Source organism: Convolutriloba macropyga, chromosome 15 (assembly GCF_964194025.1).
Source record: "Convolutriloba macropyga chromosome 15, txConMacr16.3, whole genome shotgun sequence".
NCBI lineage: Eukaryota > Metazoa > Xenacoelomorpha > Acoela > Convolutidae > Convolutriloba > Convolutriloba macropyga.
The window spans coordinates 30,347,517-30,365,285 of record NC_134482.1 but is presented as its reverse complement, the minus strand read 5'-3'; the positions used below and the strand labels follow the sequence as shown (position 1 = coordinate 30,365,285).

The following is a 17,769-nucleotide window of genomic DNA, read 5'->3' as shown; positions in this document are numbered from 1 at the left end:
ATCTAAAGATGATGAAAACTCTGAAAGCAATACAAACAATGATCCAAACAGAAGTCGATATCTCAAGCATACATCAGATAGTAACATATATCATGACAACATTCAAATAAAATTGTCACCACTGACTGCCCCTGAAGTACCAGCACCTGTGCTAGAAATACCGCAAATTTACCCCAAAGTTTCTACTGAGCAAGAAGTAAATGCAATTGCTTCTTCACAATTCAGTCATCCCATCTGTTTTTTTTTACCCAATTAATCTCACTTAATACACTCTTATTAGCCTAAGCTAACTGTTTCAACATTATGATCTAAGACGCAAAACTTTAGTGATCTTTTCGCATCTGAGTACCATAAAGGTTAATTTAATAAATTTCATAATTTTTATGGACATATATATTACTCTTTTATACATGCTTATGAAAACTTAGTGCATTTAAAAATTCTCGCACTTAAATTTTCTGACTTATTAGACATATTAATTTATTCAGACCACGAAAAATTTTACACCTTTAAGGATTTTTTAAATGATTGTGATTATGGTCTGCTCGGTTTAGGAAGCAAGATCCACTTTCTTTTATAAAATGATGCACCTCGATCTTCGAAAATCCCTTCGGGAACTCCTTATTTTATTTGCTATTTTATATGATTTAACTAATTTTGCCCTACTTCATAAACATTTCAGAGAACCAAACGTTTTTACTGTACATTGCAAACATTTCGAGCTCCACCAACACAAGAATAACGTTTTGGAATGTACTTTATTACCATGTCAGTTTAGTAAGACCTTACCAAATCAATCGATCCTTAACAGTTCACTTCTTCTATCAAATAACTGCCACTTTAGAAGCTCTGTTTGATTTTGTTGACTCTTGGGACGAAGTTTCTATCACCATAACAGCTTTTCCTACCTATTGGAACTTTTTTCATGCCTTCCGAACAAAATTTGGATCCGATCCCCTTTGATATTTCTAACTGGTGATGATTTACGTACAGAACAGATCCCTTGCCCTTAAATGATTAATACAGTGTATATTATCCTTGGATTATCCACCACCCATAACTCCTTCATAATTTATATTATGACCCCACAGCATTTTGAATCACTACATCAATTTATAAATTAGCCACCCCCAAATACTTGAAATTGCCTTGTTCCTATCTTTTTATTCTAACGCCGAACTAACAATTAAGTATTCTATTACCTTATTTAAAATCATGTTTTTCTTAATAAATGAAGAATTAGTTGAAATTTGTAGTTTCGAGAAAACATTCGAAACAGAACCTTCCCTCGTAGCTTTCATTTTAGTACACCTGGAGAACGTCAAAATCCAAGAACAATCAACCCTTTCAGTATGCCCCACTTCTATTTATTGGAACTAATTTTTTATCTCTTCGAAAATCAGGCCAAATGTGCCAAAAATTTCTCCACAGAAAACAATAAACTTAAAAAAATGATATTCCATTTAAACCAGCATTTAGTCAGAACAATTGACATTAAACGTTCCTTCACAGAAACTGATAATTACACTTCCCCTTCGCTAGAAATTCACTACCTAAATTTTGACACCCAAGAAAATTTAATTAAAATACTTACTCCTCTATCACCCCACTGGAATTTCTTTTTAAAAATTGAAAAATCGCATAAGATAAAATTAAGTCAAATAAACCTCCCAGCCAACATCAACAACGAAACGATTTACCCTACCCGCGACTTTTAAAATGAGAAACTGTTTATCATTCAGAATAGTTTTTCCCCTACAGAATTCACCACGCCCCACTATTGTTCAATACCGTGATGAATGTCCCATTTGTTTAAAAACTACTTCCTGTTGGAAAAAATTGCACCCTTCCGAAGGAGACCAACCCCCATCCCCATTTAGTTTGCTCCGATTGTAGATCTAATCTTTTCCTCCACTCCTCCCAACCAAATTGCCCCCTTTGCCTCCGCCACATTTATGAACTATCCCTTAGTTTTTATTATCGATTTTCCTGCTGTAACCGGATAAAGAAGTGTGTCACCTCCTCCACTCATCCTCACAAAAAATGTTACCAGAACCATGAGCATTTTGTGTGTGGTCACTGTGCCCGAGATAAGTACAATAGCCCCATTTGTTTGAAAAAAATTAACCCCCACAACTTTTGGTCGGAGAGTTCTTGAAGGATGCACCCCATTTATGTCCCAATCCTATTTATTCTCTCCTTTATCATCACCCTTCCTGTGGTTGGCCTCCTCACAGAAGTCCGCCTCTTTCTCCTCCTCTATTGACCCTTCAGCACAAAGAGGTATCTTTTGCAACACAAAAAATCCCAGCTGTGCGGGTCGTCGCACGGAGGGGAGACACGAGGTCCGATACCCGATTTAGTCAGTTAAGTCTGACACACTTTGATCTAAAACTCTTAAAGAAATATTTTTTTGATTGATAAGATATTCCGAACGGAGATTTTTAAACGGAGATTGTTTTCCGAACTTCAATTCCTTCAAATTTTTCTTTTCCTTTTTTCTACCCCGGTGAGAGCTTCGCAAAATTGATTCTGCACATAATTTGTGATTGTATTCCTGTACTCATACAGTATGAATTTATTGGTACTTTAGAAAGTACGACTGTTTTCTTTTTAGCACAGTTAGATCTCGTTCAAAATCTTTATTTGTAAGTGTATTTATATTTATGTTTGACAAAATGTCGAAAAGAGCCAACAACAACACAACCCCCACACTGCCAGAAGAACAATACGACCTCATTACAAATTGGATTAGTGATTTGCCACCACTCACCAAAAAGCCGAGATTGATACACCCACGTCAACGTGGCCATAACAACAATCAGCGACAACAGCACCAACAACACAACCACTTAGTACATCGATCAAATCATCAGCTTCTTCATCAAAAACAGCCACTAGATCAGCAAAGAGAACATCGACATCAGCAGTCCAAAATAAAATTTCGATCTCCACTCAAAAACAACTTCTCAATGATGGACTACCAGAAGGCAGAAATTTCCCCCTCAAACCCATACGGCTTGAGATGCAATTCGAAAGAGAGATGTTCCCCTAAACGAGAATCGGAATTTATCACCTCGTTAGATTATTCAGTCAAACCTGAATATAACGAGTGGCGCTTCGACGATACCACGATTATAAAGAACGTTGTCACTAAAGAAACAATTTTGGTACCCACCGATGTATTACTGGTCAGGACAAAAGTTTCCTTTGTGCAAACATTGAATGAATGGAGACTTCGATCTCGCAACGTAAACGAGCGAATATACGCAGTCGTCAAAAAGATCCTGCAAGTTCGATCAACTTTCTCCTTCGAATCCCTCACTGCCTTTCCAAATCTCTATAATTACCATTCAGAGGAAACACCCAGCGATGAAGACTGACTTGCAATTGAGAACTCTGAGTTCAGACAGCAACTTTGGCAATCCGAGAATGCATTGATGGACATACAATCGAAAATGAGTCGACTGGAGATCTCATCACAGACTGCTCAAAACGATAAGGAGCAGTTGAGAAGACAGTTTTTTATATCTTCTCAGACTGTAAAAATAACTGACCGACAGCAGACAGAGTTGGTAAAAAATTGAAAACTCTAATTGAGGCAAACCAGCTACTTGCCTCAGAACTAAAAATCTGAGAGCTGAGATAAAGAAGATGCAACATAAGTGAGTATAACAATTTTATAATCTGTGTGTTTATACTAAATTAATCCCAAAGCTCTTCTCATTTGCTAATCGCGTAACCAATTCGTATGTAACTATTACTTTGTACTTTTTGTACGTCTAACTTTGAGAAACAAAATTTTTGTTATGTTATACCTTTGTAACAAATTTGTTTTATGACATGTGTACATATTTATCTCAGAACTAAACAGTAATTGTAAACATTCCTATCAATTTGTCTATCATATTATTGTATACAAACCTTTGTAAAGAAAAAGTTTATTTTCTCTCTACTTTAAATGTAAATTTTTTACGGTAGAGCACAATTTTTCTCTTCTATAAACCGGGGTGAGCTGTAGTTTTGCTACTTGGATAATTGCCGCCGCAATTACCGATACTACAGAGTGTTTATAATTATTTAACCGTCCACTTTGTGAACACTTTAGACTTAGTCTAAACTGACGGAATATTAAGAGAGAGCTCTGCTGCGTGAAATGCGTTGAGTGAAAGAATACCTTATTCACGGCCAAATGCTGCTGTGTATTATTTAATACACTATTGAATAGGCCATTGCGGCTGTTTCACTCTCCGCTATTGATACGCGTATTAAGTGAAGGATACTGAAGCTATCCCGGCCGCTCTTCATCGCAGCAAGTCTGAAACGAATATATGACTAAAGAAGAATAATAGTCGGCTCCACGAATGACCTAGGAATTAATTCGGAGCTAGTCATGTCTTGTGATTTTTGAGTCGTGTTGACTCAAGTTTAAACACGCACGAGCCTAGAACTTGCTGTTGAAGGAAATTGGTTTCTCAACTCAACCAGCGCAACTTAAGCCTCTTCTGATTCAACTCAAAAAATTCTCTCTCTCTCTCTCTCTCTCTTTCTCTCTCTGCTCTAAGAGCGAAAACTCTACTCCTCCGCTAAGCGGGAATAACTGAAGCAATTATAAGTCTGTCGATTTAATAGCGAAACAAACTTAGAGTAAAATTTACATCCAGCAGTAAGATGGATATAATTACTTGATTAAGATTAGACTCCCCACCATATTTTTAAGTAGGATTTACCCCCAATTGTGCTCTATCTTTACTATTTGTTTCGTAATTAATCTTTATATCTAATCATTTTTATTCTGAGCAAAAAACACATAGAATTGGAAATTAGCAAAGAACATTGTGAGCATTTATTTAGTGAGACTTATTCTAGCACTTACTTAAGGTCGCGTAAATAATATTGGTTTAGCTCTAGTGTGGTAATTAAGATCAAGCGAATAAAATCCCTACCACATCAGAGTTAAAACGAGATATCTTTACTCTAATGTATTAATCTTTTCTGATTTTTTCTTCAACTTGTTTAACGCTCCCCCATAATTCTTAGCACTGCCAGCTGACATGAATATACTACCTTTTGATTATCTGGCAGTTGGGCGACATTTTGATTACCTGGCAGTTGGGCTGTGTTTCTGTTGTAGCTTGTACAGTACTGCTCATAACTTACTTGAAAACTATTTATTAATCATTCAGTGTTCACATTATGTTATCACGTATCATACTCAAAACAAAATATGTTAAATTAAAGACACAACATATAAAGGCAAAATTATCCAATGCTTTCATCTGCAACTTTGAAAATTTAGTGGAACATTAGCTAAGTTTAGATTACTTTGACTTAATTAGTTCTATAAGCGCAGTCAGTTTCTGCATGAGCAATGACCGATCCTGTTTATCATACCTTTCATCACCTCTAAGTTTTTCGAGAATTGCCAACAGTTGTTCACGTTCCTTGCATAACTGTTTGACATTTTCACGTTGTTCTACTAGTTGACACAAACACCACGAAGCTGGAAGTTTCTCATCGGCTGACAAGGATTCGTTTTCAACGACTTTAAGAATCGTTTCGACGCCTTCCGCCTGGATAACTCGATCAATAGCTTCATTGGGTGTCTTGAACATAATCAACCCTAGGGTTCTTGCGGCCGCGTTTTGGCATTTTGGGTTAGAATGCGTCAACATGTCAACTAGTATTTCGCAACAACCTAAATCAACAGCAGCAGTTGCAAATTCATTTGATTGGTTGATAAAAGTACCCAATCCCCTCGCGGCTTTGCTTCTGGATACAGCATCGCTATCCGATTCCATGATGTGACAAAACAGATTCAAACCTTCGTCGTTGGCGAAAAGTTCAGCTGCAATCTGATTGGTCAGTGAGTTTGATAATGACGTAACAAGAAGCCGTCGTATTACGCAATCATCCTCCGTGCGTATTGTTTGCATAACAATTGACACGCCGTCGTAATCGACAAATGAAGTAATTCCGACATCGATTTCTCGCGTAACAGTTGCCATTATAGCTGCCGAACCTTTTCTAACGGTTCGGCTTGGCGAGTTGATAAGTTTCAACAACTCGATAAGAATCCCGTCGCGTACGAAGTTTTGACTGGCCGTTTCGTCCTCTCGACAGGTGTCGAATATCCATTGAACCAAGTTTTCCAGTTGTTCAGTTGGCGTGAAATCTTGGCTTAGTTCCCGCAATTTTTCAACAACGCCCGTTTCGGAGTCAAACTCGCCGTCTATGTCAACATTTTTGCTGATATTGAAGATGACACTAGGCGAAAAGTCCCTGAGAATATACAAAAAATCAGAACGAGTACGAAATTAAGTTTTTTTCTAATTCTTAACAACGTTCGGATTAAGTTTCAATGGCGGATGAAGAAAGCTTGACTGCTTTTTGTTTTTCGATAAGAGCTCTTGCGGGAACTGCTAAATGTCCGCAAACAAAAAGGGAAATTGAATCAGTTTAAAATCAAACATTGTTTTCTCATATATTATCTTGATTTCTTCAGATTTTTTGAGAACTTTTCAATCACAAGCCACAATAGTAAATAGAAAATCTTAATTAATAACTGTGGGAAAATTGAAAAAAATATCTCACTTTAAAGGCACTGTTAAAACTAACAGAAAATTGGTGTGGCATTTTCTGTTATGAGCGCAGAAATGCGTCGTGAATTTTCAAGATTCAATTTTTCTAAGTTACCCTCTAACTTTGCAAATTTTAAGGATATAGTAGTCGTTTTTGACCAAACCAAGACTCGGGGCTGGATGAGACCTTAGACTTGATTTAAGATGTTCCAATTCTAAAAAGTGTCATGATCACCCAGGTTGAGGTGCCATCCGGAATTGACCTCTGATCAGACCGTGTCAGACGAAAGTAACCTCTGATCAGACTATTGCGGCTGAGCTTAACAACTCAGAAATCAAAATGAATAGGGCTTCAAGGCCATTTCATGCCTTAAAGCTAGAATAACGTGACAAGCGAAATTTAATGCTACATTCTATTGAAGCCAAACGGATTTGTTCATTTTGTTCAACTTTTATATTTAGCAACTATTATTAGTACGTAATCGTCATATATGAAGTGAAACAGAAACTCAAACTTTAATTACGCAATTATTGCCACGTATTCAAGTGTTCACAATCGCACAAATTTAGCTCAAACGGAGCAAGAGATACCCAACTTGGTAAGCTAGATTCGATGAATTTTGCGATTTTTATACTAATTCAGAGAGTGCGGGGCACCGTATAAGGTATCCCGAACCCCAACTTCAGTGCATTCAGAGAATCTTACGACATTGTAATCTACCACCAATCAGAGATGCAATTTTGACATGTACGGCAGTATAAATAGAGCTTGAAAAACTACCAAAAATCAGAAGAAACTTGCAATTTTGGTTATATTAAACTGACATACAGTGCGTATTGAAGCACACTTTCTTGAGCGGTAAATTACTTGTTATCGTGTCTTGTTTCTGTAGATCATATTAGTGATTGTACAGTTTTAACTTTACTTTGACTTGTGAAAAGAGAATTAACTTTGATATTCTCAAAACTTTCTTTCTGAGGAACGAAGTTCTTAAGTAAGAGAAACTTTGTGCAAAGCATAAAGTCAGTTTCTCTTACTGGCTTTAACGAAGCCTACTCTAGTTCGAAATTGGTGTTATTGAAACCAATAGAGAGACTTGCTAACATTAAAGTTAGAAGAAAATTATTAATATCGTCAGATTTGCAATGGATAAAAGGCCCTGTTTTACAACTGCTAACGGCAACAGGTTGAAACTTTGCAGAGTCTTAGCCAAGTTATAGGGCTACAACTTTTCGAAGCGGGATTTCCGAAATTCGATTTATAACTTGAGTTATTAACGAAAACTCAACCAAATTTGATCGTTTCAATTTGAATTATTTTCTTATTCTGAGAGAAACAAGTTTGTCATACAGCAAAGCTGAGCGATCAGTTATCAAGAGTATTTGAGCAACAAGTAATGCAACGGTATTCTACAGTATAGCGGATAATACAGTTCACAAAAGTTAACTGCAAAAACACAATATCCGGACAGATTTGAAACCGCTGAAACGAACTGGGCGGTGTAAAGTTTTCCTTGACTTTGATAGGAGAGCAGCCGTTACATTTGGTCCGCCGACCCGGACAGTGGAAGGCAAACTGCTGTCCAATCTGATGAAGAGAGTGCCGAAGGCGCCCCCCAAAGAGAATCAAATAAGTCAACAGCGCAACACCAGTGAGGCAGAGCGAAAGTTCCGAGTGCACTTCACAAATTACGTTGAAGAACTAACCTCGCTTAAAAGGAGCAAGCAATGCAAAAGGCAATCAGGCAATCCTAACACAATCAGCAGAGAGGAGCTTCAATCAACAGCACAACGGTACGACAAGAAGCTCCAAGATTTATTAGAAGAAGTCAACACCAAAACAGGGAATGGCTACAAAATTATTGAAGATTCAGATCGACCCAACAAACTAAAGGTCCTCTATCAACAGACTCTCCACCGCCTAGAAGAAGAAATACCCAAGCAACTGCAGCGTCGAAACAAGCTTGTGCCCTACCAAACAAATTTCGTAGAAGAACATCTGAAAGAAGCAAGGAAGTGCAAAGCAAGTTTGGACTATCATTGGCTTTCATATATAAGCAAAGGCACGCAACCAGAATTGAGTGCAGAGCAAAACAACGCAACCCAAGCTGTGGATGACAGCGAGAGCCACAACAACTACCCAACGGACAGCCCAGTTGCTCAAACAGTGCAAAATGGAGCAACAGCAAGTGGCCAAGAGACGGAGAATGTTTCGGAAACATCTTCAGCAAAGCAAAGGCGCGAGGAAAGGATGAAGAAGTTTGATATCGAGTTCGAAACCAAGATGCGACTTGAACAGGCACGGTTGGAGCGGAGGAGGCTAGAGCTGGAAATGCAAATGAAAGAACTGGAAACCAAGCATCAACTGCTGGAGGAAGAGCGTGAGCTGGAGAGCAAGGTGAAGAGAACGGCATTAGAAAACGATGATGCTCGTTCCCAATCAACTGGTGCTCGAGACAAATCAGCTTTCAACTGGACCCCCAAGAACAGAAATGTCTCTGACTGGGCCAGCAGAATCGACAACCTTCTAACACCAGATCGATCAACAGCTGGCTTCGAAGTAACCCCTGAAGTGAACAGGCAAAGTCACTTCTCACGATATCGCAGTTTACGAGACCGATCCTCAAGTGTTGAAGACCGAGACGTTTCCCCCAGAGCTGGTCTACTACAACACAACATTGAGTACGCAGGTAGCAGTAACCTACCAAAGCTGAAGTTGAACAACTTCGACGGAAACCCTCTCGAATGGCCGGAGTGGTCTAGTATGTTCATTGCTACAGTGGATCAACGACCAATACCAGACTCAGAGAAGATGAGCCATCTGAAGACTCTACTGACAGGCAAGGCAAGGTCAGCAATCTCTGGAATGGGCTATTCTGGACAGTTCTATGGTGCTGCATGGAGCATTCTGGAGAGGAAATTTGGAAGGCCTCATGTGATCATTGATGCACAACTGGAGAGTCTTCGCAAAGCAAGTCAGGTGAAACCACACGACTCAACAGGTCTGATCAGTTTCTCAGTTATTGTTTCGAACTTTGTGAATGTGCTCAAAGAGTACAAGCAGATTGGTGATCTGCAATCAAGCTCGACACTGTATATGGCAGTAGATAAGCTACCCCAAGTTCTCAAAGAGAAGTGGTGGTTCTACGTTGATGATAAAGATGAAGATTGGCCTGATCTGATTATGTTTGAAAAATGGCTATCAAGGATAGCATTCGTGCACGAAGGGTTTTCAGCTTTCAAGGGAGAGCGCAGAGAAGAAGACCGAAGAGGCACAAATAGAGACAAACGGTTATCGAAAACATCGAACTTCAGTGCAAGTTCGAACGTGAAAGAAACGAAACAAACGCAAAGCGATCACTGTCCGCTAGCTGATGGCACTCATAAAATATGGAATTGTCCACTATTCAGGAATATGAGTGTCAATGATCGGTACGCAACAGTGAGAAAGCAACGCTTATGTTACGGATGTCTAGGCAAAGGACATGCAATCAAAGATTGTAAAGTCAATACGTGCGGCATCAATGGATGCATCAAGAAGCACAACCGATTGCTACACTCAGAAAACCAAATGGACGAGGGCAATCATGCAGTCAACGTAAGCGCAGCAACAATCAACCAGAGTAACGAAGTTACTAGCTTTCTTCAGATAGTTCCTGTCTCAATACAGAGCGGTGGTAACAGGCTGAACACATATGCTTTCCTCGATAGTGGATCAACGGTTTCATTCATCGATCAAAGTGTGCAAGAGAAGTTACGAGCCCAAGGCACCAATGTGACGCTCAACATAGCTGGCATACACGGAACGAAGGATCTGAAGACAGAAAAGATTCCTCTCAAAATAAAGGGACTACATTCAAAGGTGCATTCAATCGAAGCGTTTGCACACCCGTCAATCTCCTTGGGAAACACAAACTACAACTACGACAAGCTGAAGCAAAGCTTCAACCACTTGAGTGTTTTACCCAACAAAAGCTTCAACTTGATGGAAGTTGGCATCATCCTTGGTCAAGATGCTTATGAGCTACAACGCCCATTGGACTATAAGATAGGAACACGAAGTGAACCTTTCGCCGTTCTAACAGAGCTAGGATGGGTAGTCAGTGGACCCATGACGGGCAAAAGAAGACAAAATGTTTGTCATTTCGCCTTCACTGAAGATGTGAAAGTGGCAGAGAATATTCAAACCTGGTGGGACATAGAAACCTATGCTTCCAAAATCAACGTCGTCAGTCAGTCAAAGAAGGAACTGCAGGCACAAAAGATGCTAGAGAGTACGACAAAGTTCAAAGGCGAGCGGTATGTAGTGGGAATGCTGTGGAGTGAACCAGAGCCAAACCTACCGAACAATTTCAGCTCAGCCTTGGGTCAGCTTTACTCACTTGAGCGAAGATTCGAAAGGGACCCAAACCTGAAGAATTTGTATCAACAGTCAATAGATACAGATGTAGAAAAAGGATTCGTAAAGATATTGGACGAGTCCGAAGTGAAAGGCACCTTCGGGAAAGAATGGTATTTGCCACATCATCCAGTGCTAAACCCGAACAAGCCTGGCAAAGTAAGACGTGTTTGCAATGCTGCCTCAAAGTACAAAGAAGTATGCCTAAATGATAAGCTACTAGCAGGACCTGATCTGCTACATGGGTTGATTGGAACAATATTCAGATTCCGTGAAGGACCAATAGCCCTAACAGCCGACATCGAATCGATGTTTCTACAGGTGCAAGTTCCTGAACAGGATAGAAGTTGTTTGAGGTTTTTATGGCGTCCAAGAACTAACGAACCTGTTCAGATATACGAATATCAGCGTCAAGTATTTGGAGCTAAGAGTTCTCCAACTTGCGCGAACTATGCTCTCAAGCGAGTGGGACTGGACAACGAAAAAGAGTATCCAATAGCAACCAAGGCAATACAAAACAACTTCTACATGGATGATTTCATCAAATCAGTAGAAACCCCGGAAGAAGCAATTGAAGTCTTCAACCAACTACAACCTCTTCTCTCACAACATGGATTTGAACTGAAGAAGTGGATAAGCAACAATGATGCAGTTACCAAAGCAATCCCAGAAGACTTGAAGTCAATCAGCAACACAAAGCAAGTCGAAGTGGAACCCAGTACGGAGGGATCTTCAGTGCTAGGACTACAATGGACCGTTACTGATGACAGTCTTCAAGTATGCAGAGGTACAAACAAGGAAGTTGAAGCACCTATAACCCAGAGGAAGATTCTGTCACTGGTATCTTCAGTATTCGACCCGATCGGATTGTTTGCTCCGTTCAGTGTTCATATGAGACGACTTCTGAAAGACATCTGGACTAGGAATGGACAACATTGGGACAACGAAGTGGAGCCCAGTGAAGAGGAAGAATTCCTGAGATGGAAAGAACAACTTCCAATAGTGGCTGAGACAAGCATCGATAGAAGGTACTTCAACAGAGAGAGGGATAAAAATGAGCTTCATGTGTTTGCTGACGCATCTGAAGACACGATCTGTGCAGTGGCCTATCTACGTTCACAACCAAAAAAATACTCAGCTGACTTAGCATTTGTCATTGGAAAATGCAGAGTGGCACCGATGAGACATCTTTCAATACCGCGATTGGAGTTGCAAGCGGCAGTCATGGCAGTGAGGTTGAAAGAACAGATAGTCAAGGAACATGAAATGAAGATAAATAGTTGCAGTTTTTGGTCAGACTCAACTACGGTATTGCAGTGGATACACAGTTCCCATCGCAAACAACAAGTGTTTGTGGCCAATCGAGTAGCTGAGATACTAGATACAACTGATGTTTCACAGTGGAAACATGTGAGCGGTATCAACAACCCAGCGGACATTGGCACCAGAGCAATCAACATTGAAGAACTCAAGAGAAGTGAGTGGCTCACTGGGCCGGCCTGGTTGAAACAACCAGAAAGCGAATGGCCACAGCAAGTGAACCTCATATTTGCCTCAGATGAAGAGAATATACCCTCGTCAGTCTTCATGATACAGGCTGGATAGAAGAAAGCTGTTATTCAGTGGGAACGATTCAGTAACTTTAACAGACTAGTGAATACAGTGGCATACGTACAGCGAGCATCGAGCAAACACAAACCAGCAACACTTGTAGTCAGCATTGAAGAAAGAGAAAAAGCAAAAGCAACAATCTTCAAGTTACTACAGCGAGAACAGTTTGGTGAAGAGATGAAATCTCTCAAAGCTGAAAAGGAAATTCCAAAAGGCAGCAAAATCCTACAATTCTCACCCTTCCTAGACGAAGAAAGACTTAGTCGTGCCAAAGGCAGAATAGGCAAAAGTCAGTTGGACTTCAATGCAAAGCATCCAATTTTGCTACATTGGAAACATCACGCGGTTGAATTATTCTTGCGAAACGAGCACAAGGACAATCATCACGAGGGCACTGAGCATGTAAGAAACATTGTTCAGCAGAAGATGTGGATCCTAGGCATACGAAACGCCTTAAGATCAATCAAGAACAAGTGCATTACCTGCAGAAAAGGCAGAGCACAAACGATAGCACCAGTCATGGCAGATCTACCCGAAGAGCGGTTAGATGCTTCAACAGCCTTTACAAATGTTGGAGTTGACTACTTTGGCCCTTTCATTGTGAAGATTGGGCGAAGAAACGAAAAGCGATGGTGTTGTCTCTTTACTTGTCTAACTATGAGAGCGGTGCATATAGAAGTGGTACCCAAGTTGGACACAGATAGTTGTCTCAATGCAATAATGAGATTTATTGCTAGAAGAGGCAAACCGAATGCGATCATCAGCGACAACGGGACAAATTTTGTTGGAGCTGAAAATGAGTTTGCAGAGTACGTTGCGGAATGGAACAAAGAAGGGATCGAAGAACATCTAATTCAACAAGGAATCAGATGGAAGTTCAACCCACCCGCAGCACCTCATTTTGGAGGAGTATGGGAGCGGTTGGTGAGAAGTTGCAAGAAAGCAATGTACGCAGTGTTGGGAAACAGAACAGTCACCGAGGACGTTCTTTCAACAACGATGTGCATCGTTGAGCAGACTTTGAATGCGAGACCTTTGACTCCAGTCAGTTCAGATGTTAATGACTTGGAAGCATTGACCCCCAATCACTTCTTGCTTGGCAACAAGAACGTTTGCTTACCCTATCTACCATGCGCAGAAGAATTTGTTGATCATCGGAAGCTCTTTCGACAAACTCAAGCATATACAAATCTCATATGGGACAGATTTCGTAAAGAATATCTGCCAACTCTGAATAATCGGCAAAAATGGCGATCTACGGCGAATGAAATCCTTAAAGAAGGCGATCTCGTTTGGTTGGTCGAAGACAGCGATAAGCGTGGATATTACAACCTAGGTCGAGTTACGGAGACCATCGATGGGTCTGACGGTGTGATTCGATCAGCGATAGTTCGTACGAACGACGGAGTGTGCAAGAGACCAGTAGTAAAGCTCGCCCCAGTACTACCTGGAAAAGATGTTTTCGCGATAGAAAACAGGGCCGGCGATTTTGCGGCTGAGCTTAACAACTCAGAAATCAAAATGAATAGGGCTTCAAGGCCATTTCATGCCTTAAAGCTAGAATAACGTGACAAGCGAAATTTAATGCTACATTCTATTGAAGCCAAACGGATTTGTTCATTTTGTTCAACATTTATATTTAGCAACTATTATTAGTACGTAATCGTCATATATGAAGTGAAACAGAAACTCAAATTTTAATTACGCAATTATTGCCACGTATTCAAGTGTTCAAAATCGCACAAATTTAGCTCAAACGGAGCAAGAGATACCCAACTTGGTAAGCTAGATTCGATGAATTTTGCGATTTTTATACTAATTCAGAGAGTGCGGGGCACCGTATAAGGTATCCCGAACCCCAACTTCAGTGCATTCAGAGAATCTTACGACATTGTAATCTACCACCAATCAGAGATGCAATTTTGACATGTACGGCAGTATAAATAGAGCTTGAAAAACTACCAAAAATCAGAAGAAACTTGCAATTTTGGTTATATTAAACTGACATACAGTGCGTATTGAAGCACACTTTCTTGAGCGGTAAATTACTTGTTATCGTGTCTTGTTTCTGTAGATCATATTAGTGATTGTACAGTTTTAACTTTACTTTGACTTGTGAAAAGAGAATTAACTTTGATATTCTCAAAACTTTCTTTCTGAGGAACGAAGTTCCTAAGTAAGAGAAACTTTGTGCAAAGCATAAAGTCAGTTTCTCTTACTGGCTTTAACGAAGCCTACTCTAGTTCGAAATTGGTGTTATTGAAACCAATAGAGAGACTTGCTAACATTAAAGTTAGAAGAAAATTATTAATATCGTCAGATTTGCAACGGGTAAAAGGCCCTGTTTTACAACTGCTAACGGCAGCAGGTTGAAATTTTGCAGAGTCTTAGCCAAGTTATAGGGCTACAACTTTTCGAAGCGGGATTTCCGAAATTCGATTTATAACTTGAGTTATTAACGAAAACTCAACCAAATTTGATCGTTTCAATTTGAATTATTTTGTTATTCTGAGAGAAACAAGTTTGTCATACAGCAAAGCTGAGCGATCAGTTATCAAGAGTATTTGAGCAACAAGTAATGCAACGGTATTCTACAGTATAGCGGATAATACAGTTCACAAAAGTTAACTGCAAAAACACAATATCCGGACAGATTTGAAACCGCTGAAACGAACTGGGCGGTGTAAAGTTTTCCTTGACTTTGATAGGAGAGCAGCCGTTACACAGACCATCCCAGACGGAAGTAACCTCTGATCAGACTAATGTGCCCTCAAAACACCGTGTGCGCTAAATGTGCGCTCAAAACTGTCTCTGATCAGACCATTCCCATTCGGAAGCGGCCTCTGATCAGACCATTCCCATCCGCAAGTGACCTATGATGAGACCATTCCCATCCGGAACCAAAACCCAGACCCTGTAATTATGGTCTGGGAACACACCGTGTGCGTTGGACATCGGATGATCAGAGGTCACTTCCGTATGGCACCTCAACCTGGGCAGAGTTTTGATGATCCAAGATTCGATTAGTTGAAAAGAAAAGTTTTAATAACTCGATTATACTATAACTTATTATATATATTATAAATAATAAGTTATAACTATTTCTCGAGTACTATACTGGAGTTTACTTACGTCAACTGCTTTTCTTTCAAACTTTCAATCAGCCAGTTAATGTTGCCTCTCGAATCCAACTTTTCCACCAAAAAGCTTCTCTCTTCATAAACAATCGCTTCCAAAGTCTCTCTAAAATTTATCTCCAAAAGAAACTTTAAAACCAAATCATTTTCATCAGCAACAGCCATTTGTACTATACAGGATATCACATGTATCAACGTTTCCAGAGACAATTTTTCCTTTTTCGTGATCAAAAAATTAGCCAGAATTTTGTAGGCGTCGTGTTCTATATAATAAATTCTGGCCTCTGGTATTCTAGATAACACGATGTCCATGGCACATGGGGCGTTGTTTTGACAGTCTTTTTGGTCAAGTTGCAAGACTTCAAGTAATCCTCGACAGATTCCACGACTGTTGTCAGAATTGTTTCCAGTTATTTTTAACTTATCAATATTTCTACAATAATATGTATTAGGACCATTGTCTGTTCTTTTTGACAGTTATTTTATCTACAAATAAGCAATAAAATGTTCTGTCTATTTTTCCGGAACCAACTTCCCCGTCCCCAACACAATCGTAATTAGAAAATTATAGAAAACTTTTTGTGCTTAATTGCTGTTTTTTTGGGGGGGGGGGGGGGGTAGTGGGGAGGATAAGGAATGAGGTTTTTTGATAGAAACAATCTTCATTTTACAAAAATAGAAATCTGCCGTAATTTTGCAGTTTTTCAAAAAAAATTACAATGTCAATTATACTAAATTGTCAAACTGTCTTCTAAGAAATTTATAGAACGGGAAACAAATTAGTGCCTAAATGCTTCATAAGACGCTTCCCGTATTTCGTTCATCAGGTTTATCAAAACAATAGCTGAAATTCCACGCGTGATCTCACTCTCATTCGAATCCGCCAAAACTTCCACCAGGAATCGAACGCCTCCGCCCTCCACTAAAGTTTTCTTTGCTTCCGAAACTGTTGCCACATTTGCTAAAATTGCGGTGCACCATTTTCGACAAGTTGCGTCTTGCTCCAACTTAAACCAGCTGGTTAATAATTTGGTTATAACTCCATGCTGAAGTAATAAATTTTTCCCTTTGTCTAAACCACAAGTAAGGTTAACTAAAATTCCTAAAGATCGCTGTTTAACACCAGCTTGAAGGTTTTCCGTATCAAGAATTTTGAAAATAAGAGGTAGAATTTTGTGATCCAGTAAAGCTTCGCTTATGGTAACGTTTCGTTTAGATTTGTTGTCAATTTCTCGCAATAACTTTCCCGTTTCATTTACTCTGTCCTGGTCAATGAAAAGTTCAAGCTTTTTAACCAGAGCATCGGCTAATTTTTCGGCACTTATTGTCATTTTTATTACTCTTTGTTATAAAAGTTTGTAACGTAAACTTACCTTTAATTTTGTATAACTAATATAATTTTAAATCAACTAACTTTAGTATACATTATAGTATTGTTGCGAAGAAACTTTTTGAGCTTGAAGAAAACAAAAAAATAGTAATAGAAGAATTAAGAATGCGAAAAATGTATTCACGCTTACAATGCTAAATAATTTTCTCAAGCCGAGCGTAGAGCATAAAAAAATCGGCACTTCAAACAAAATAGACATGACATTAAGATTGTTTGAAGCAAAGAATTTTATACTAAAAACAAAAGCTGCACGGCTATATGCAAACAACAGATTGAATGACCGATCGAACAATATCTCAGAAATATCTAACAAATCATAATCGACGACAGAGACTTTTTTCTAAAAAACTTTGAAGCAATTCTGTTTTCAAAGAGCAGTTTTGTTCGTTTTTGTTGAATTGATCGGATTACTTCGTTTTCTTGATACTAGTTTTAGTAAAAACTTAAGAAGATGATAGATTGTGTGTGAAGCAGAAATGTCACACAATTTTGTGTTTCTTCTCTGCATTATTCTCAATTTTGTCCGAAATTTAGCCCAGACTTGTTGTTTTTAATTGGGCAAAAAATCAAATCGATCATTCTAGATTCGATCCAAAAAGATTTGACAAATTATCTCTCCAATCAATTTCAGTTCGAAACCCAGGGGAACTA

The 17,769-nt window shown here is 39.2% G+C and overlaps 2 protein-coding genes across 2 annotated transcripts in view; one reads left to right on the top strand and one right to left on the bottom strand.

Moving 5' to 3' along the window:
- The window catches only part of LOC142354145 (spectrin alpha chain, non-erythrocytic 1-like), a 201,999-nt gene that overhangs the window by 80,735 nt on the left and 103,495 nt on the right, over positions 1 to 17,769 (top strand). The gene's annotated exons all lie outside the window — the stretch shown is intronic.
- Positions 5,171 to 17,437, bottom strand: LOC142354641 (uncharacterized). Its single transcript, XM_075406977.1, has 3 exons — positions 16,515 to 17,437; positions 15,724 to 16,116; positions 5,171 to 6,282 (listed from the first exon to the last, which is right to left on the bottom strand). Exons 1-3 carry the CDS (start codon positions 17,057 to 17,059, stop codon positions 5,322 to 5,324), a joined length of 1,899 nt encoding a protein of 632 aa, XP_075263092.1. The 5' UTR covers positions 17,060 to 17,437; the 3' UTR covers positions 5,171 to 5,321.

Bases quoted from the DNA above. Each gene is read 5' to 3' on its own strand.
- LOC142354641 (XM_075406977.1), bottom strand. From the start codon at position 17,059: ATGACAATAAGTGCCGAAAAATTAGCCGATGCTCTGGTTAAAAAGCTT. The intron at 16,117-16,514 runs GCACTAATTTGT...TTCTGACAACAG, and splicing joins GCGTCTTATGAAGCATTTAG to TCGTGGAATCTGTCGAGGAT. The intron at 6,283-15,723 runs GTAAGTAAACTC...GTATATTCTCAG, and splicing joins TTGAAAGAAAAGCAGTTGAC to GGACTTTTCGCCTAGTGTCA.